Here is a 22,869-nt window from a genome sequence, read left to right on the forward strand (position 1 = left end):
TTTTTTTAAAAAAGACAAAACTCCCAAAAGGCTCCATTTCGTCCACATCACCTCAACAGAGCAGTGAAGTATGAGTGCAGTTAGGCCAGGAATGAGCAGTGAGAAACTGCACTATAGATCTGCTCCTTCAGCTGAACCAGGCACCTCCAGAGTAAAGACTTCGTGACAACATCTGCTCAGTGTAAAATGTTATTTCATGTGCAATGACCAGCACAGAACTGTCAGAGGTTTTATCAGCTTTTTACCTTTTTACCATACCTTTTTACATCATGGTATCTCAGTGTCAGAAAGCCAGACCTGGGGGACCACAGGGAAAGAGAGGAGTTATTTGCCACCAATGTTATTGTTCTCAGATTAATTTTGGTATCGTCACAGGTATTATCTACAGAGCACCAGTAATCACTTATATTTTTCACCTTTTTATAAGCATAAAATTCTGTCTCAGATGAAATACTCAAATAATATGCTCACATAAAATTTCATTTTCAGTGGCAACATTTTACAATTATAAACTGTATAAACTCCAAAAGTCCACAAATAGCTTTACAGAGGTTCACTTGAAGGCTTCCTTGAATTCTTCATTGAAGGCTTCTGGAGAAAAGCAGTGATATAAGTTTGAACCAGAATAATCAGAATCCATTTCAAGACAAGCAAATGTGAGGGTGAGGGTCATTGAAGAACTGGATTCAGTGAGCAACCTGAGAGCTTTGTAGGTGAACAAAAAGGAAAGAACCTCACCTATTTCTCTGTGATTTTAGGGTATCTGGAAAAGTAGAGACTAAAATACACCAGAATTAGGGGTGGTCCTGAAGACAACAGATTCCCTTTCAGACTCCTTAGAAGACTAGTAGATAGCTCAGGAGTGGGATGAGAGACACACATTAGCCTTCTTCCAAACACATAACTCTCACTCAGGCAAACAATAAATCACATTAAAGAAGGAAACATTTATATACTCTCAAATAAAAATTGTTAATCCCAACGTATGACATCATTTCAGTCAAATTCAATTAATCCTCAAAATAAACATTGATATGGGAAGAGTTGTTGTGATATCTAAGGCAAGGACCTGGTATTTTCTTAATACAGAGATTGTCACCTCTGCAAAAATGGCAGATTGATCATACTGATAAAGTATGATGCAAATACACGTGCAGTAATACTAGAAGATGATCTGAAAATGTTTTAAAGAAAATGAGGCAAGAATAGCAAGTTTTCTTCAGGCTTGCTGCAAGCTCTTCTTGGATAACAGGATACAAACTTAACTTTATGCAAACCATTATTGGAGTATCATCCTCCTGCAACTGTAGCCTTCAGCAACACATTTGGAGAAGCAAAAGAAGTTTCCTTCATGTAGCAATATGCCTAGAGCCAGTCCTAATACATATTATGCTAATTTTTTGGAAAGACACCTATAAACTGTTATAAAGATGGCTAAGCTGTGCCTGGGCTACAAGCATCTAATCTTTGGTTAGCAATGCTTCTTGCAGAAGGAGGTAAGATGAAATTCAAGGCCTGGCTGATGTCAGGCAACTATCTCTCACTTTAAAGTCTCACTGCTACCTACTAAAAAGCAGCAAATATGAGACCAAGTTATTCCCTTTTGAGTTAGACCTAGACGAGGGGAAGACCTTGTGACTTCTTTCTAGTACTCTCTTGGTTCCCTCTCACATGACATGAGATTGTTCCAGGAACACCCAGCTCTATCTCTAATAGGTTATGGCTCTAAGAAGCAGCCTGGGGATTTGTTTCCTCTATGGTAGGGATTAATTCCTCTGCTCAATAAACAGGCACAGTTTGGTTGCCAATCAAAAACCACCCAAGTATTCAATGTGAACATAAATCTCATGCAGGACACCTAGGTAGCAGCTCCCTGAACACACACATGAAGCAAAACTGTTAGCTGGGGCAAAACCCACCAACCAACATGAGCTAAAATCCAGGCTGGTTAATGTTGCTATCAAGCAACTCCTCCCATGCCCAACAAGAGGATTCTCCAGCACCGCATGAATCTGGAACACCATTTCTCCCATCTATCCCAGGAACAGAGTAACTTTGCCCTCATCCTTTCAAAAAACATCAAGGCAGGTTTACCTCCAGTAAGACAAATCCACTGAGGATTTTGCAACAGCAGCCTGTCCCAAACTGGCAGCACTTCATTAAAATCAGAAATACAAGTGCTCTGATGCCAAGGTAGATACACGGCCCAGACTCTTCCTGCCTCCCCAGCTCCTGCTGCTTCAGTAATTGTACTAACGTTCTTTCATTACCAACCTGTGTCTCTCCCTAGGACACAGTCTGGATATTCCTGGTACATGATGCAACCTTCGCCACAAGCTGCTGAGCTCTTTCATGTATGATCAATAAACAATCATTGAACTCCATAACCCCTTGAAGATGAGGATATGCTTGTTAGCCAGCCCGTGTTGTGGGATACATCTAAGGTGTACTGCTCTTGGGGCCCTTGGCACAGTGAGCAGCACGGACTCATAGCTCTTCCCAGAATAGAACTCCTCAGAAGTGTTCATTTTCATTTGAACAGTTGCCGCAAGCTGTGAGGCAGACGAGCCTTCCCCCTGCTGTGCATGTTTATGTATAAATGTAAATCTTTCTTAGCTTTCATCTGTGAAAACTGAAACTTCACCAAATGTCCTCATTTACTGAAAACCCACATGCTGGGGGATTTCAGAGAAGCAGCTTTCCATCCAGCATTATGTACATTCCTCTAGACCTGTGCTAAATTAATCCTGGGTTTTAATAAACAATTGCAGAATTATTTTTACATGAACCATGAAGGCGATCACAATATATTGTAGCTAATGTGTTCTATACACAGTGAAATGCAGGAATACTTTTGGGGACTCGAAGACATTTGAAAGATTAATCATCCCTTTTTAGGGCAGACCTAGCATGGGGCAAGTATATTTGGGTTAGGAAAGGATTTCTGAGCTGTTTTTTCACCTCTGCCTAAGATGTCACCCTTTCAAATCATGTTTTGCATAAGTAATTTTGACAAATTGCACGCAGAGCAATCAAGCCAGCAAATTCTGCAGTAGGACATACTGAAACATCAAACTGGAAGCGATTATGCCTCTCTAAGGTGTTAATCTTTTCACACCACCATTTTTAAATAGATGGTGAGATTTCACCCCAAAACAGCGTGCCCAAACAATAATAAATCTTCTGCTAACACAGAATCAACCCCACTTAGTGTCACTCTGCCTTAAGTTCAATAGCCTACAGTGCTCAAACAAATTCAGACCAACCACAGATAGAATAAACATCAAGTAAAAGCAATAATGGTAACTAAAATTATCCTGACATTTGACAAGAAAAAAAAAAAAAAAAGAGAACCAGGGTCAGGGCCTTTTCCACATCCTACCTCTCAAATGCTAAGTGGTGAGCCATGGTTTCAGTTTGCTTCTCATGGTGCTTCTAAAGAGAAAATGTCCTTTCACACAGCTGACCTACAGCACAGTGAACTCTAAATTTTGAGAAGTACTAGTGACATGCTTTGTAATTACTATTATATATTACTTGGAAGAAGTCAAAATCATGGAGATTGACTATAAAATTGCTCAATATTGATCCAAAGCTGTAGAGTTTACAGTATACAACCTTGTGTTTATGAGGTCTGTGCTACAAGTCCCAAAGAGCCTTCCCTCATCCCATTGTCCTCTGGGGAAGAAGCAAATGGCAAATGATTTTCCCACCTGAAGAAAATTTTCCGGAACTGAAAATAATTCTCCACCCCTAATCAGGATAAGAAATGTTTGTATCAATTAAAAAAAAAAAAAAAAAAGACCAGAATTTAAAAAGAGATTTCAGTTCAGTTTTGGTGATTTGGGCTTTTTTCATCACATAGTTTCAGTAGGAAAGTCACTTTCAAATGAGAAAAATGGAACTGTCTACATGTAAAGCTTGAAACCTCTCATGTCATATCTCCAAAACCAATGGGTGTTCAGATCACATGCCTCTCACTGCGGCACCATCTATCTTCTCTTGTTCTAAATTAGGTGTGCTATGAAGGGGACAGAAATCCTCTTTTCATTCTCCATACAACATCCAGAACAAGTCCTCAATGTACTACTACTAATAAGGGTAAAAATAATACAAACAATAAATAATAACTGGAAGAAACAGGTTGTCTTTTATGTCAGCAAGTCCTAAACAATGTAAAGCCTTATAAAGACAAAACCCGTACCCCAAACGCCAGGGAGAAACGTAGAAGCAGTTGTACATCACGATGAGTCAGCAGTGCCCTGGCAGCCAGGAGGGCCAACCCTGTCCTGGGGGCACCAGGCACAGCATCACCAGCCGGGCAAGGGAGGGGATTGTCCCACTCTGCTCTGCACTGGGGCGGCCTCACCTCGAGTGCTGGGGGCAGATTTGGGTGCCACAATATAAGACAGACATTAAACTATTGGAGAGTGTCCAAAGGAGGGCAACGAAGATGGGGAAGGGCCTTGAGGGGAAGCCATACAAGGAGTGGCTGAGGTCACTTGGTGTGTTCAGCCTGGAGAAGAGGAGGCTGAGGAGAGACCTCATTGCAGTTACAGCTTCCTTGTGAGGGGAAGAGGAGGGGCAGGCACTGATCTCTTGTCTGTGGTGCCCAGTGACAGGACCTGAGGGAATGGCCTGAAGCTGTGTCATGGGAGGTTTAGGTTGGGTATTAGTAAAAGGTTCTTCACCCAGAGGGTGGTTGGGCACTGGAACAGGCTCCCCAGGGAAGTGGTCACAGCACCAGCCTGACAGAGTTCAAGAAGCATATTTGGACAATGTTCTCAGGCACATGGTGTGACTGTTGGGGATGGTGCTGTGCAGGGCCAGGAGCTGGACTCAGTGATCCTTTTGGGTCCCTTCCAACTTAGAATATTTTGTGATTCTGTGATTCTATGAATAAACTGATTCTGATTTGACAATAACTTAATTTTAAAATTATATCAAGCAGCAGTAACAATAGTAAGAGAACACTACAAGAGAGATTTGTTAATGAATAGCAATATGAATTCAAAGCACTATGGTGCCAGTGGAAAATCTTAAATATTATTAGATAATACTATTAAGCAGAAGGTATTCTATCAAGATGTTGATTCATCTTGAATTTCAGAATCACAAAACCAAAGAATTCTCAGGTTTTTAACATAAGAGTGTTCAGTCCATCTGTCAGGTCACATAGCTGGGACCCATCCATGGTCTGCATCAAAACAACGGATCAGAAAAACTCATTCCAGTAGGCTCTGCCCAAGGGATCTGGAGGTGCAAGGACAGTTTACACTTGAAAAATTAATTCATCTCTGTCTTCACAAAGATAAGTATGTCCTATCTTTCCTCTCAGATGACTTTGGACCCAGAATATGAAAGTAGCAAGAGCTAAATATGATGTTTCTAGATGAATAAACACTGGCAACAGTGCATTAAATAAATTTTCTATCTTCAGTCTTAGTTTCTATCCTTGAAACTTTGATGATTTCTCTAAACCAATGATAATCACGTGAAATTCATAATCCCAGGTTACATATGCCTTATGGTCATTATTGGTAACATAATGTTATTAAAATTAGGGTATGATCAAAGTACCATGGATTTACCCCAAATGCTCTTTGTGGATACTAATGCATTCTCCCACAGTCCTAACATCAGTCTGGTCACTTGTATTGCATTTTCCTTTGTATTTCATTTGACCGCAGACAATTCACTCTACTTGAAGTTTGTTCTGTAATTCTCACAAAACTGTTCTGAGTTTCTTATAGATTGATTGACAGATGAACAAGTAGAAGATTCAGAAACAATTATCCTCCATCATAGGATGTACTATAGTAAAAAGGAATTTTTTTAAGGAACTATTATTTAATCTGTTTACAAAAATAGAACTGAAAAGAGTAATATTTCTGAACACTGAACTACAATGGATCATATTTTTAGATCAACTTGCTTTTCAGATATATGCAAAAAATCCTCTCAGTATTCCTCCCTCACATGTTAATTTGAAAATTTACTCCACAACTTCAAGAATGAAGGCGATACCTTCTTAAACCTGCAATAGAGACAATAAAATAACACTTCTGGCATCTTGCTTCTGCAAGCATCTTTTTTAAAGCATTGTAGATATAAAACATCAAGAAAGAGCCAGCACTCTTTTGCTGATGTGGTGGCTGCTGATTTTGATACTCTTCTACCAGGCCTTGTGGCTCACTGGTATGCAGTGCTCAGCTTCACAGCAATTACAGCCTGACGTGAGCAATGCAGAGCTGTATGTACTGCTTTTGCCTCAATGGTGATGTAATGGGAGAGGGCTTTTCCTCTGATCAAGTTCCCCACCCGCCCTCCTAAAAGATAGGCTGAGGTTCTCGCAGAGGACATTTAATGCCATGCAGTCTCTCATCCACCATGTGCGTAGTTTCAAGTTCCTTATTATGAGAATTGTGTGAACCAGCTGAAAGGATTAAAAGAGGAACAAAAAGGATGAGTTGAGAATAAACAGTGTTTAAAGAAATAGCAAGCGGTTTAGATGAAGATGAAAAGCAACATGTAAATTAAGGGTAAAGGGTACAACAAAGAGGAAAGGAATAAATTGCACTCCATCCTTGTCTTACATATGAGACAGAGAGAAATGTTTTTCAATATAAGTTAGATATTAGGGGTGTTCTTTCCATCTCAGACAGATCTAAAGACCCATCTGTAGACAAATGAAGAACAATCCATATCTCCACTTCTTCTAGCAGAAACTTAGAAGCCTACAGGACTTGTAGCTATATACCTGTAGACATGTACAATTAGAGAATTAATCCCATGATGATTATTTGAAAGGCATTTCCCAGGGAAACTATTAAAACAGTACAGACCAGTCAGCACTGGAGAATTTTGCCTACAGAATATATGGTGTCTCCATCAACACACAGAATCTAGAAGTAGGACAAACACCTTCAGCACTAATTTACATGGAGATGATCCTGCTGTGGAGTATAATGACGGGCCAAATAATGTCTCTTCTCATACTATTTTTTATGATTTCTATGATTCTTCTTATAACCATAAAATCATAGAATGGTTTGGGTGGGAAGGGACCTTAAACATCATCTACTTCAGACTCCTCTGCTGTGGGAGGGACGCCTTCCACCAGACCTGGTTCCATCAAACCTGGCCTTGCACACTTTCAGGGATGGGGCATCCACAACTTCTCTGGGCAACCGGTGACAGTGCCTCATCACCATCACAGTAAAGGACAAACAAAGGTAGCCAGGAATGGGGGAAATAGGCTCCAAGAGACTCAAAGAATGGGGCAGAGTGAAAGTAAGTGTCTAAAGTCAATATTGCCCCCCAGCTAAAATACAGACACTGGAAACTATTCTGTTGGTTCAAAAAATTGGTAAAGAAATCAAAGTGAAACAAAGTCTAACAACATGGATGCTCAGTCCCAACTATCATAGCATTTCTATATCAAATATAATGAATAAATAAATACTGAGACAATTCAATACTTGCTTGCTTTCAGGTCTTTGTTCAAAAGAAGAGGGCAGAAAATTATATAAATGGAAGGAATAAAGAAAGTAGAGATTCTCATCTCCAAGGAGATGAGGTATAAAGAACAGCAATCATTAGGAGAGAAGATATTACTGCTCTCTCATTAATGATATGCAAAACCACTAAGAAAATGGTAGCATGTTGTTAGCAGCTTTTGGGTAAATTGCACAGTTCCTGAAAAAAACCAATTTTCACTGCAACCAAAAGCCATTTTGTTCATTTGTGGTAATTGTTATGTTCATTTCTGAGCCATCATGAAACAACACTATAGGAAATAATACTAACCCCCCTCCAGGAAAAAACCAGCACAAGTATTAGTGTTTGGGGGGGGGGGGGGGGGAGGGGTTTGCATCAGTAAGAGCAGGTTTCACCAGAATGAAGGAAACAAAATGGTATCACTTCACCTTAAAAAAACACCAACTTCCCACAGTATTGAGGTATAAAACTTATAATAAAAATACTATCTGATGAAACCAGTGTTCTCCACAGCCCAGAGGGGATCACAGGTATGAAGAATCCCTCAGCACTGGCTTTCTTCCTCTGCCTGTACAGTCTCATGGTTTTCCAGTAAGCTGCTGCTCAAGGTGAATTATGCCCTTCCCAGTCTCCAGAAGCCAACACGTATGCATGCATCCTGCTAATTGAAAGCCTGTTTAATATTCCTGTCAGTCAGACTTTTTCAAGCATCAAATTCATACTTTCCTGTGTTCTGCGGTGAAGAAGATTCCCATGCTAGTTTTCAATCATACCTCTGTATATGTTGACAATGGATACGTCTCCTTGATGATGCTCTGGAAATTTTGATAACAGTGAGCACAACCCCTGCCCTGACCCACTTCAGGGATGCCCCAAGTGGTATCTCCCAGATGCAGAAAGTAGTTTTGCATCCACTTGATTCACTCTCTGGCAGGCACAGCAAGGGAATTTCTTCACTCTTTCCTCCACCCCCAGCATTATTGACCCTTTTTGTGGCCCTAAAGTCCTTAGGAATTTGCTTGGCTTTATCAGGATGCAGGAGACAATGATAATGGAGTCAGGCATCTGTCCATACTTGACTGTGTCCAAGGATGTGAGGGGCAATCTTTTTTTTCTTTTTTTCCTTTTTTTTTTAGTTAACTTAAAAAAAAAAAAAAATACATATCAAAGGCAGATTCCTGCCTCCTGCTTATTCGTCTGATCACTTCCCAGGCTGTGTCTCCTGCAGTGCTGTAGGGTTGCAGAAGCACAGACCCACACAAGTCAAAGGGTGTCAGAGCCTTCTCAGTCAGCAGGCAAATTAATAACAAAGTAAGAATACTCACACTGGGGCACATGCCTCAGTCCACCCCAGCATCTCCCTCTGAGAGTGGCCAGCTGAAGACGCCTTTTGCCAAACAAAAGAATTAAACAAACAGGTAAAGGCTCCAGCAAGGCTGAAAGTTGGGGCTGCCTTAGGGACATGCTGAAATAGAGATCTCTACACTTCAGCTTTTAACAGCTCCAGATGGATTTTTATTCTATGGGCATATCCACTTGCTTTCTGATAGCTTTGATAGTTAAAGGGAATTTCTCCTTTTGTGTCTCTGAAAACCGACATCTGACAATTTTATCTGACCAGATAACTCCCTAGCTCCAGTATAAAGACAGATACTCAATTCATGGGGTTTGTGCCATCCATGATTTACCGATCCCTCTCATACCCTCTCTGGGCTGTGTCCTTTTTGGGCTAAAGATTTTGTCTATTCAGCCACACCTCATGAAAAAGATGTCCCATATCCCTGATTATCCATATTATTTTTTTCTAGTTCTACTATATCTCATCTGAGATATGAAGGCAAGAGCTGCTTGTGGCGTTAAAAAACTGGAGCACCATAAACAGGGGCATAATGATACTTTATGTTTCCTATTCTTTTCTTAATATGTGTTTCTTTCAGCCACACTTTTCATTACATTTCAGGACATTTTCATTACAATTCCAATATCCTTGGCCTTACATGAAGTCAATGGTTCTTGATTGTTAGATTTTAGTTTTTATGACTCTGAGAAATCCAGTATTACAGAGAAATTTTGTCACTTTGTTCCCCACCTCCTCCTCTCCATCGCCTATGAATATGTGGATCAGCACAGGTACATGGGGCAATACTTGTTCTGTGTAGAAAAGCACAGTACTAATCTGTAACAAGAAATCATTACAGAAAGAAAATCCTCATTCTCTGACAGGATAAAATGACTGTACAGTTTGCCAAAGTTATCCTTAAGAGGAAAAAGAGTGGGTTTAAACTTCTGATGGGCATTCTCTTTAAAACCTCAGCAAAAGAAATATTCAGCATTGGCAATTATTGCAGTACCTTTTTTTATTCTAGGGTGCCCAAAATGTGCATGGGTCAGCTCTGACAGACATGCTGATTAAAGGCTATAAACACAAACATTTGTAGAAAGAAGTAACACCGACTTACAACAGCAAACATGATTGGAAAAAAACACAGCAAACCTATCAAGAATGTTGTCTGTTGATCATATCTGCCAAGTAAACAAATGCCAATTTTTCTTGGTATAACCTATTTATTTTAAACTGAAATGTAGACGTGAATGGGGTTTTTTTTAAATATACAAGACTTTTTGAAACCAAATCATGCCTAAAAAATAAGTAACATAGTACAGTTTACATTAAAAACTTTTGGGTTTATGGGTTCCTGTCAGTGAAGATCAGAGAATTTGCGATTATGTGCATTAGATTGGTCTGGAATACAGTAACATTTTATGAATTATTTTGTCTAGTATATGACTAGAGAATCTCAGATTTATGTTAACATTTTTATACAGTTTATGTAGAACATGTCTGAATAGACTGACAACAGTCATCTAAACAATCTTTACTGCATGTTTAATTCACATGTAATTATAATAGTTATCTCAGCTGTAAAATGCAATAAAACTCATCAGTTTGTGTCTGTAGTGGGCTACCAAAAAATGAGAAAAACTTTGGTCTTTAACTACACAGGAAGAAAAAAATGGGACAAAACCCTCTTTGTGCTTTAGAGAACAGAGAGATGACCAGGGATCTGACTTAAAAAGAAAACAGAATGTACAATGGGACTGGATAAAGAAATGATGATCAATGAGAAGCCTCAGATTATATGTAATCACAGAAAAATAGGTCTGTAACAGACCTTGATTAGTCACTTGGTCCATCCTCCAATTCTAATGCCAGATCAATAGTACTTAATATTTGTCCAGTACATACTTAAAGACATCCAGTAACAGAGACACCATTACACCCTGTGATACAAAGCTGTGCCTCACTAATGTTACCATTAGAAAAGCTTTTTCTCCTTGATGCAATTTAAGTCCATTACATCTTACCCTACCTACCAAGAATAGATGATTCCCCTTCTCTTTGCAATGGCCTTTTAAGTATATGAAGAGTCTTAGCATGTCTGTCTTCTGCCTTCTTTTCTCTAGCCTGAACAACAACTCCAGCTCCCTCAGTCTTCCCAGTCCTCTGTCCATCCTTGTTGCCACCTGCACTGACTCCTGTGGTTCACATAGTTCTTGATGCACAAAATAGTGCATAAAATTAGCCCTTCCACTCATGTCCTACCAATACCACACAGAGCCTACAGATTGTATCTTCCACATCTATATCTTCCTGGAATGTTTACTGGTTTTGCCAGGAAAACATATCGCTGACTCACACTCAGCTTGTGACTTACTGTAGACTCGATTCCTTTCTGGAAGATTACTTCTTCACCCATTGTTCATTTCCTGAATTTGTGCAATTTTTTATACTGGCCTAAGCTCATTGCTTTTGTCCCCCCAACATGTGTCTTATGTTTTCTAGACCAGTTTTCTATATGTCAGGATCCTAATCCCCTCTTCCAGCATGCTTGCAATTCCTCAAATAACCAAACAGAACTGTATTTAGATTCCTACAGGATCCTACCTGGTAAACCCATTTTGACAGCAGCTATTGATACCTACTCGATAGGCATGGTTATCTACCTAGTTAAGACCCAGCTCCACAGCAGCTGCACACAGACTATGTCCCCCTAGCTTTTTATCAGAATGCCAAAGTGCAATACCAAACAATGAAACACTACATTTTTGCATGACTCAGTTGCTGTGGCAACATAAATTAAAAAAATGTACATTGTTGTAGCAGCTTTGTCATCTAAGTACATAGGCTTTTCCACGCAAATAATGGCAGAAACAGCACAAGATTCTCAGATGGAAAAGTATCTGGACAAAATGTGATGGCTGAAAAGGTAAAATAATGCCAGGTGAAGGCTAAACAAAGAGCTGACAAACCATCTAGATATTTCAAGGATGTCAGTTTGGAATCAGGGACCATAACTGTGGTTAAGTGGAAGGAAAGGATAAATGTCTACCTGTCAAAGATACTCAAACAACCAAAACAGAAAGCCAGCAAGAAATGCACTTAATGTTCAGGATCTTCAAGTAAAGCAGCGGTTATTTAAGAAGACGAAAGAAACAGGCACTAATATTGATTACATTATGCTGAAATCAGTTATCTGCTCTGGCATATCTGATAATCTCAAGCACAAGGTGGATCAAGAGATTTTGGGGGGTTACCTCAGAAGCAGGTTGTTGAGGACAGAAGCATAAACCTCAGAGGTTTCCCAGGCTGAGAAGGTGAGGAGTAGGTTCAATTGCAGGGGCTGGCCAGTGCATTGGAAAACTGAAGGAATAAAAGAGCCATTCCCTGTCTGAGGCAGAAAATATTCAAGTAATGGAAAACAGCTGAAATGCACAACATAATTGAAAAGGTAAAGGAATTGTGAAAATATGAATGTGCACTTCTTACACTAAAAAGAGAGATAACTGATGTAGAGCTGTTAACAGAAGTTTGACTTGACAGAGATTGATAAAGAAGACAGAAGGGAAATCAGAGTTAACACATATAGGAGATCAGTTTTACAGAAAAAGTATTGTTTATAAACTTTTGGTATTCTATATTATGTTGTAGTTATGCCAATACAGATTCTGGAAACAAAGGAGGTTCTGGTTTCCAAAGAGGGCAGCTGGTCCAGTTTTCCCTGATTAATCCTGTGAGTGTGTTCTCATTTATCAAAAACTTTTTCTTTCATTAGCTGACCAGGAAAGTGTTGTGAAACATGTGAAAGTCCCAAAGAAGCCATGGAAATCCTGAGTTTCAACAAAACCTGAAGAACAGTGATGTAGGAATGACTGGGGACATACAATGGGGAAGGAAGAAAGAGATGTGGGAAGTTCTGAAGGCATGGCACATAAATCCCCAGCCTCTGACTGTCCTACCCTGAGAAAGTCTTTTAACACTTAAAATCCCTCCTTCAAAGGTACTATTACTATATTGTGGGTGTGTGGTCACAGAACAGAAAAATCCTGGTTTCTGACTCCCAAGTCAGAATCCTATTCCCATTTTAATTGAGAAGCAAGTTGTTTCCTAAGGCAATAAGGAGGACGTGAGGCTTTACCAACGAGCAGTGCAGTGACATCAAGCAGCTCACTTCATTTTGAGTAGCCCTCCCATTTGAGCAGACGTAACTCATGCCTATGAGTGGTATGTTTTAATCACTCATAGCGTACTGTAGGTTTACAGAATCACAAGATCAACAGGAGATGAGATCAAAAAGATCCATTTGACAAACTCAGGAGGAGCCATAGTATACTAAGAAAAAAAAGTTAATGTGAAACTCCTGTGATTTTAAGTAGTTTCAAAATCAATTCCATATTGCTCTGTTCTCTCTTATTCTGATAATTGAGAATAATTTTCTCCAGCACTGCAGTGCTTTTAACTGACTCATATGCTCCTCAATCACCGGAAAAGGCTTCCATAATAAGCAGCAAAGTAGCACTGCAAGTGTCTAATTCTTTCATCTTGCTTTCACCAATTTCCCCTATTAAATTAATATTCATAGTCACATTTGGACACCACTCTGGCTCTGAAACAGCATCAGCATATGGGACTGAGGGAACGAGCATTTTAATTTTTTAAGTAGAGGCCTCAAATTCCTTCTGTACAGCTAAGTAGCTAACCAGGGAAGAGAGGTGGCCTTTTACATCATGAACTGAACCCTCCAAACTCGTACCTAGAATGGGGATGAGAGCCACTGAAAAATTCATCAGACTTTGTAATGAATGAGTCAAACGAACAAAATCATGCCATCACTCTACAGGCTATGTCAGGTCTAAGAGGGAGGGTTTATGGAAACTTACATAGGAAAGCAATGTAGCCCTGTGCCACCACAATCTTTTGACCAGGCAAATCTATCATGTTTTATTAAAAAGATAACCCCTGCAAAGTGGCCCTTTAGGCTCATATTTCTGAGCAGAATTTGTGTAAATTGGATGCAAAAATTTTAAAATTTAGCCCATTTTCTGCTGGGTACTAGAAGAGGTTTTTATAAATTGCAATAGTAGAATAGGAGAGGGTAACAGTTATATACCTAGATACATATATATACACATTTGCAGTCTGTGAGTAGCAATAGCTGTATGTCTTATCTTTATATACGATATGCTCCATCAGCTACAAGCCGTAATCACAACACCAGACTTTCATTCATATCTTCTAAGCAGCTCCTGGCGCTCAGACGCCTCGGCAGAAGCACAGAAGGCTGGGTGGGATGGTGAGAGGTAGATTACTTCAACTGCATAAAAGTAACTGCGGGGTGGGAGGAAACACCTCGTAATTAGAACACGGGACGGAAATTAAGGTCTCTACCAATTCTGTCACAGAGGGAGTTCGTGATCCTTGGCGAAAAGCTTTCCGACCGCCCTCTCTCCACCTGCACAGCCGGGGCGGTGGGCACAAGGACACTTGCACAGCGAGCGCCCGCGAGCACCCGGAGCTGTTCTCCGATGGCGGCAGGACCTTTGCCGGGCCGGAGGAGCAGCTGCCCAGGCCGCGCCGCCCAGGCCCTCCCCGCTGGCCCCAGCCGGTAACGTAGCGGCGTTCTGGGAGGGGGGCACCGCGGCAACCTTCGGGAATTCACGGCGGGAGCCCACGGCGCGGGGGGCGATCCGTGTCCCTCGGCTGCCCACCACTCACGGCCGCTGCCGAGGCTGGGCCGGGCGGTTCCCCCGCCGGGTTTCGTGGCGCCCCGGCACCAGGTGCCCCCCATCCGCCCGCCCCGGCCGTGCCCGGCGGGAGGCGGCGAGGGGCGGCCCGGCGGCGGCCGGCGGGGCCCCGCGGAGCGCCTCCCGCAGCACGGAGGGGATGCGGGCGGCGGCGCCGCGACGGGCGAGGTGAAGGCGAGCTCGCGGCCGCCGGCGGGCTGCAGGTGGGTGGCTGCCTGCGAGGCCGCGGGGACTCGGCGGCCCCGGGCGGGCCCTGGCGATGGCGGCGGGGGAGAGCCGGGCCGCGGCCGCCGCGCTCCGCGCTCCCGCCCCGGCGCCGCCCATTGCCGGGGCTGGGCCGGCGTCGCGGCCCCGTGTTGACACACGCGCCGGCCCTGCCCCCGGCGCCTCCCCGAGGTCGCCGGGTGGAGGTCGCCCGGGCGGCGGAGGCGGCGGCGCTTCCCGGGGGGGGGAGGAGACAGCCCCGGCCCTCTGCTCCGAGGGGCTGGCAGGATCGCCCCGCGCCTCGGCAGGCCCTGTCCCTCCGGAAAGTTTTCCCCGACCTGTTCGCTGCCCACCCTGGCGGGAGCCGCGGGCCGAGACGGCCGTGCTCCCTTGCCCAGCGCCGGTCTGGCCCGCCCGCTGCGCCGCGCCCCGCCCGCGGCCGTGCCGGAGCTGCGGCTGTCCCGAGGGACACGCGTACCTGGCACATCGGGAGCCTGACAAGGAATTTAAAACTTGTTTCAGGTACTTTACCTACCCTGCCGTTCCCCTGTTTCTGACTTTCGGGGTTGTTTTTGTGGGTGTTTTGTTTTTAATAATTGTGTGAGAAACTGTAGCTTTATTCCCTCCGCTTTGTGTGAGAGAACCGGCTGCATAATTTGGCTTGCTCTATTTAACCGAACTGTAATAAGTGCTGGTTTCACCATTCTCAGATCTGGCTGTGGCTTCTAAATTGTAATTTCTCGTAAAAATTAATTTTCAATCACCTGTGTGTTTTGGACCTAATTCTGCAGGGATGTCTGAGTAGCGCCGGGCATGTACGGTTGTATTTGTGGAGCGGTGACGTTATTTTATAATGCCCCCGGGGGAGGAAACTCCGCCGGGCTGTGCTTGTGCAGCACATTGTGCAGCCGGACCTGGCCCTGTCTGACACTCCCGTGCCTGGCTCTGGTTTGGTGCCTCTGACAGGGCCAAACAGCCCTTAAGCGATGGTGTTGCTGAAAAAGTTGGGTTAAGTAAATCCATCCCACTGAACAGCAGACCACAATTTTTGAACAACAGATGTATTGAAATGTCTTGTTTACTGTGTCTTGTCCTCTTGATCTGTTCTTGCAAAGCGGAGACATAACTCATAATTGTGGCTCTAAGGGTTATGCAATTAACAACATACTTAAGATAGCAGTAGCACAGTCTTTTGATCTGGAAGGAAAATAAACCATTCGAGTATGTCTGGGTTTTCAAACTGGCAGGGTTCTTTCTCTTCCACTGTCTCCTTACCACATAACATTTGCCCATATAGCAAGCCAGTGAGCTGACAGTAAGACTTCTTCAAGGATTGTATTAGATATATCTTAGTGAACTGAATTTTCTAACTGGCAATGCTCCAGGGTGATACTACACTTCAACAGAGTGTAATCTGTCATGAATGAATCTGAACTCAAGAATGTAGGCATTTTAAAGAGAATGTGTTATGTCAGTATAAAACACGTTTACAGCTATTTCAGGAAACTAGGGGGAAAGTTTTGCGTTTTCTCTCTCCCTGCTCCCCTTTGTTTCTTTATTAATTAGCCTTTATTAATTACTCTTAAGAATTCAAAAAATTCCTTTTTGTTTTTTCCTAATGGAGGTAGTTGAACCAATTGGAAGTATTTCATCTCTCTACAAATCTTACCATGGTTATTACACCTTTATTAGTACACCAGACTTCTGGGCAGCAGTCACCCAGTGGAGCTACAATTACCACTACCATTCGCAGTCCTTTTAAAAAGGCAGTTATTATTTATGAGGTCCTGATAGATGGAATTCTTCTAACAGTATTTTTACACATCAGCAAATCAAAACATGCTTTAAAAAATATTGTCTTAAAATGTAAATGCAGAGAAGTGGAGTTTATTGAAGGCATGCAATTTAAAAACAAACCCCATACTCTCAACCTGACAGAGCATGAAGGGATTATCCAGACTTGACTCATCTGTGCAGATTGTGCATTTCATGCTGACTGCTGTGCTGAACAACGCTGCTGCAGTGATTTCACTGCCTGCTTCTCTGGGTTGTACCAACCTTTAAAAACATTACTGGTGTTCCAGAGCTGTTGGTATTTTTGAAGAAAACTGGACTTGCAGTTGGTGGGACTTGTAAAGATTGGAGATTCAGTTAGATATTTGATGAAACCTATTTACTATGTATTTACTGTTCAGTTTTACATAGGTAAGTCAAAAACCTTATGTGATTTTATTTTGTGATATCTTATACATCCTATGTGCAATTGAAAATATTCTTTAAGCAAGCTGGAGAAAAAGCAGTTCAAAGTCAGCGTGAAGTAAAATGAGGAACTTGTTTGACTCAGGTCAGTTTTGTTGTACTCAGAAATGGCTACAGCTAAGCAACTCCATTTGGTAGAAAAGAGATGTGTGACTTAGTTTGACTTCTTTCATTACAGGAGTCAAAAAATCTTGTTTGGTATTTTCTGCATCATCTCTCTAACTTCTGCCTTGAAACAGTTATTAAAAAAAAAAAACTGCCCTTGAGAACTAAAGAGTCAGTTTCATTTTTTTTCCCTTGATGCCCTCTGTTTTTTAATTAAAACAGATCTTAGCAAATCAATGGATTTTGCTAGTCTCAGCCTCCAATGATCAATCTCTTCATAATTTGTTTTTTAAATAATTCTTAAAAGCTGAAATGCTTCAGAGAGAGTAACAGTAGTGAAAAAGGGGGAGAGTGCTTTATAATAACTAGGAGGAAGGGTAGAAAATGTGTGATGTAGAACTCCCGCTTTTCCTCTTCTGTATTATTCTGCTGCTTTTGCTGTTCTGTGAAGCAGTGTACCACATGTAGCTAGGTAGTCGTAGATAAGAGTATTTCTAAGTTATTCAAGAGATATTTCATCGTTCAGTCATTTCCATAGTGTTTGTTGCCATGGGAGCTAGCCAGCGGCCTGATTAGTGATAGACGTGATTACACTTTGTTTTTTGACTTGGGGTAGTGAAAACTCTGTCTGAGCTACTGTAAGAAACAGATGATGTACAAAGACTACAGCGAGTTGTTTCTATGAAGAGACTGAAGCGTTTCTGTCCTCGGACTGAAGTTGTTGTATAGTGATGCTTTATATCTCTTATCATGTATAGTTATGTTTAAAATGCCTCATGTCTCCAAGCTTGCTCAATATTTACAGTAAATGTACTACTTCTACCATATGTTTGAATCAAGAAACCTATTAACTGAACAAGCCCGTATTTTTATGCTTGAGAGAATTGGCTCTTCATTTTAATTGGTAAATTATATGTTAAAAGTACAATATAAAAAAAGCAGAGGTGAAATGGTGTAATGAGAATCAGAGTAATTTTTCTTACTTCCTGGCCTCAAACTGTAGTTATTTTCAGTTAGAAAATAGATAGAAAATCAATTGTAATCTGCTCATAATTGCCTTCCTGGTAGAGTTATGAGGCATTCACTCCCTTTTCCATCCCCCACCCCACTCCTTTTTCTTCATCCCTTTTTTTTTTTTTTTTAATTTTTTTTCTCACTGTCTGTATTTTTTCCTCTTTGTGTTGTGGAATAGGCAGATCTCCAGAGCTAAAGGAGATTTTTCATTGAAAAGCCCTTCATCTTTAAATGTTTTTGTGTAACAGCTTGGGGCTCTGTCAAAAAGCATGTTCCTTACCAAGTTATTTAGTGGTGAGTAGAAATTGACGGAGGTTTTCATAACCTTGGGGCTTTCTGCTTAGATGAACCAGGCATTTCTCTTTTACCTATCAGGATTGATTACTTCAGGTTAGATCACATTTCTTATGTAAAAAGCTTAGCTTGCACTACCAAAAATCCAAATTGTGTTTTGCTTAGCGCAAAGTGCTGGGCTTGACATTTGGCACTGACTTTCGCACTCTGCTAGAACGTTGTACTAACCAGTTAAAGAATTATTTTAGCTCTTTGGAAAACTCAAGCTCCATTCATTCTTGAGTCATAGCTGCAGAATGAGAATGTTTTGAAAGCATACCTCAGTTTTAAGACTTGCACCTCTGCTCTCCTGACTCGAAAGGTCCAGATGAGACGTTTTCAAAGTTTGCCCTGGGGACTAACGTAGCTCACCCTCTGCAACTGTGAGATTCATCATTCTTCCAGGCTTATGTCACAGCGTGCACCAGACTACCTCTCCTGATGACTTGGCCATTTTAAGGTTGTATTTGCTTGATTTATGATACCAGTGTAACACTTTAAAATTTGACATACGTCATCCTCCTCCCTGGAAGGGTGGATGTCTATTTATATATTTATATGTAAGTGTGTGTGTATGGGTAGATGGATACAGAATAGAATACTAGACCATCCCAGGTTCTGCTGTCCTTTAAATGTTGAAACCACCTATGCGTTCATAAATGTAGCTCCCAGTACCTCTGTTTTAGACCAAAGTTATTTGATTCTAAATTCTTTCAGGATAAAGATGTTCTTCGCATAAAATTTCTGCATTACAAAGTATTTAAAATGTATTCTGTCTTAAAATTACAGTTTTCTTCAGGTGACAATGAGGAAACTAAAGCTTTATTCAGCAGGAGGGATTTTACTTTATGAGAAGTTGGTATTTTGAGAAAAGAGTGGGTAGAAAGGAGGGAGGGGCAAGACATTCAGTGATTGGGAGTGCAGAAAATTTAATGGATGTTATTAATCCTCCCAATGGAAGAAATAGAGTAATTTCTTCTGGTATGAAAGGAATGTCTTGGGAGGTGGTTGAAAGTTGCAGAGGAGTGCCAGAGATTGAAGAGTCAGTGAAGCTGGAGGTGTTCAGTTAATGTGACACAGGTTATTGCAAATACCTGAAAAGCATTTTGCTTGCTGTGAGTAGGTAAAGCTCAGAGTCTAGGGAGCATTTTAAAGAGTAGAATCCTTGAGCCATTTACTACTTGACAGAAATTCACATGATAATTCCTAAATGACTATTTGTGTGAGCCACACTCTCTTATGAACTGTTAAAAGTAATGTGCTAAGTTGTGAAATCAGTGAATCAGGCCCATGAAGCTTTGAAGTTTTGTGATGAACTGAAAATTTCAGTGTTGCTGTGACTTAGACCTTTTATCTTAGGTTTAATGAAATTTGGTGGTTTGGCAGAGATTGTCTGGAAAAGGGACAGATTGCATTTCCTTTAACAAAAGCTGCTTTCCTAGTCTACTTTTGTTCTTTAAACTGTTAGCGTAAGTAGCTGGTATCTCATTATTCATCTCTCTGCTCTCAGAGTTACCATTATAGTTGGTGCCTTGACTCTCAACAGGTCTCTTCAGTCCTTTGTCATCTGTAAAGCTAATATTTGAATTGCTGAGTTATCTGATCTTTCCAGATTTGAGGCATGGCCTCATTCTTGATGAGAGACAGTTCTCTTATAAGAAGTGCCATAAACACTCTCATGGAGATCTCAACTTTATCTTAGTGGAGAGCCTTAGAGCCTCATAGCTTGCAGCAACATCCCCTAAGGCTATTCCACCTTAAAACATTCAGCTAATTTGGAAACCTCAGATGATTTTTCCTTCAGCAATAATTCTAATACATACTATTTGTAATGCCAGATACACCTCTGGAAATGGTTTGTTCTGGCTAGGGAAGGACTGTGATGTACAAGTGCCCAGGGCTGTGTACCTGGGTTCACAAGTCTCTGTAGCAGCTGCTTCTGGGATTCTTGCTGGGCTGCCAACTAGGCTTTTGCTGTTCTTGCTGAGCTGTGAGTTGGATTAGAGTTTCTGGAACTGTCACTATTGGGATTACAGTCTGAGTTTCTTGAAGTTGTTGCTGAGCTACAGCTCATGCTTTCTGGTGCAAGATGGAAATCAGAGTTTTTTGCTTCAGCTGCTGTTTCCCCAGCCACTTGTTCACTTGTCTTTTCATAGCTTTTTACTGTAGCTGTTGTGTGGAAGAAAATAGCATCTGGTATCATGCATACATTGATGGGACTTTCATCTGATTCCAGCAAAAAGACTGTGTGGCTAAATGTGTTTAGATAGTGCCCAATTCCTGGAGCTTGATCTTACTGCCAGGACTCATTCAAAGTCACGACTTTAGTGTGAGCTCTTTGCTCTCTTCTCTGAATTGACCATTGCTTATAAGTGAAATTTGGTAAACCACCCGTGCCTGATAATTTAGGAGAAACTAAACTACAGATCTCACAGAGATTTAGTTTGTGTTTGCATTGTGAAATGATGCAGCCAGTTTTTTTCAGGACCGAGAATAATTGTTCTTTGGTAGGTTTTAATGGTGTTGGTACCGTGCATGGTCTGTTCCTAAGGTTTTGTTCAGTATTTGCTGATAGTCTGCAGTCTGATTTGTTCATAAAACTGGCAGCTCCAAAATTTTATAAGGCTGTGGTAGCACTCTATAATGGGACACCTTGATGAATTTTGGACATTAGTGTGTTACAAATCACTTTGCTTTTGATATATACATATGTTGCAAGAAAGACCTCAGGTATTTCATTAGTGTGAAATAAGCATCATCATCTGAAAGTTGATCTTTGTCGCTGCTTCTGTGAGCAGTTTGAATTGTTCATCTGCAGCTTGAATGCACTCTTCATTATGCCTGTGAGAGAGCTCTGACGAGAAAATGTTTGTAGCGGACAGACTGAAAACAGATGCCTCCAGTGGGTATTGTAAATAGGGTTTAGTTCATCTGCTGACATGGGATCCTATTGTGGAAAGTAAAGCGTCAGCCCTTGATAAATGTAAGATGATGTTGCAGAAATAGATAATAAGGCTAAATATTATTTATGAATTGGCCATATTATCAAGAGCATTGCCCTAGGGTCAAGTGGAGTGATCATTTACCTCTTTTTGGCCCTTATGAGATTGTATTTGGAGCACTGAGTCCAGTTTTGGTCTCTAAAGGACAGGACAAGACACTAGCTTACAGGGACAAGGTTAGTGGATGGCTACCAGGCTGATTAGGGGGCTGAAGTACATCATGTAACAAGGAGAGACACTGGGAGAGCTGAGTTTGTTCAGCCTTATTTAAGAGAAGACTAACAAGGATCTTATTGCTGTCTTCAGCTCTGTAATTTGAGGGTTTGGAGAAGACAAAGTATTCTATTTGGAGGCACGTAACAAAAGGACAAGAGACAGCAGTTGGCAAGGTATAGTGGAGAAATTCTGGCTGAAGATGAAGAAAAATGTCACCATGAGAATATTTACACACTGGGGTAGGTGTTTGGGGAAGTTGTGGAGTCTCCAGCCTTGGAAATGCTCAAAAGTTGACTTGGAAAAGACGCAGAGCAACCTACTCTAGCTGACCCTGTATTAAATGGGGGTTGTTGGACTAGTTGATCTCCAGAGATTCCTTCCAAACTGAAGTATTTAATACTAAATGTTAATAGCATCGCCAGTTCTGAATGAAGTATTCCCATTTGCATGTGTCGTTATCAGATCTATCTTCATGACAAGGACTCTGAAGAACAGGGGGCCCGAAAGGCTAGCCTTAATAAAGAAATATGTGCATGGACTCACAGGTCTAAAATCTAGCTGGCTTTTCAACTAAATGTAAGAAAATTTGGTCAGCAATATTAATTACTACTTTAAAAGTTGCAAACTTTGGAACTCAGAATGACTCTGAGACTGCAAATAGCCGGGAAAATTATGTGAAATCACTAACACAGTTTGTCTCTTTCTGATGTATTAGGTTATTAAACATGAGCAAGCTGTTTTATTAGCATGTAAAATACTAGAATTTCAAAGCCTGTATGTAGCTTGTTGTGGAGACTTTCTGATGGCCTTTCCTGAATTCAGGAATACAGTAAATCTGAAGAAAAGCTATACTTAGGTAGTAAGACTTCTGTGCAGCTATTTTCTTTCATTCCAAAAATCCAAGTTCATTTGGAACTTTGATTTGCAGCTACAGTAACCCACTTTGTGTAAGATCTGGCTGTTGTCAGGTCTATTAAAAGCTTCCCCAGAAGGTAAAAAACAGTTATGTACTAAGTGTGTCTTGACAAACCACATGATCATCTCTGCCTTCCCTGATTCTTACCTTACTAAATCCAGGTAAAAAATTGAACCGTAACATGTTCTCTGACTCTTTCATCCCAATAGAGAGTAAATGGCAAGGCTGAAAGTCGTG

At 41.2% G+C, this 22,869-nt stretch overlaps 1 protein-coding gene across 3 annotated transcripts in view; it reads left to right on the forward strand.

The window, feature by feature from the left end:
- Nucleotides 1-14,274: 14,274 nt before the first annotated feature.
- Nucleotides 14,275-22,869, forward strand: part of ZC3H12C (zinc finger CCCH-type containing 12C) — a 45,396-nt gene continuing 36,801 nt past the window's right edge. For 2 of the 3 annotated variants that reach the window (XM_048294755.1, XM_048294757.1), the window contains exon 1: nucleotides 14,980-15,309. Coding sequence is in view for 1 of the 3 variants with exons in the window: in XM_048294756.1 (XP_048150713.1) it covers nucleotides 14,365-14,444 (80 nt within the window). In the remaining 2 variants the exon portion in view is untranslated. Of the gene's footprint in view, nucleotides 14,445-14,979; nucleotides 15,310-22,869 lie in introns of those variants that run through there. The other variant, XM_048294756.1, reaches the window with a different exon arrangement.

This window comes from Corvus hawaiiensis, chromosome 2, assembly GCF_020740725.1.
Source record: "Corvus hawaiiensis isolate bCorHaw1 chromosome 2, bCorHaw1.pri.cur, whole genome shotgun sequence".
In the NCBI taxonomy this organism is placed as follows: Eukaryota; Metazoa; Chordata; class Aves; order Passeriformes; family Corvidae; genus Corvus; species Corvus hawaiiensis.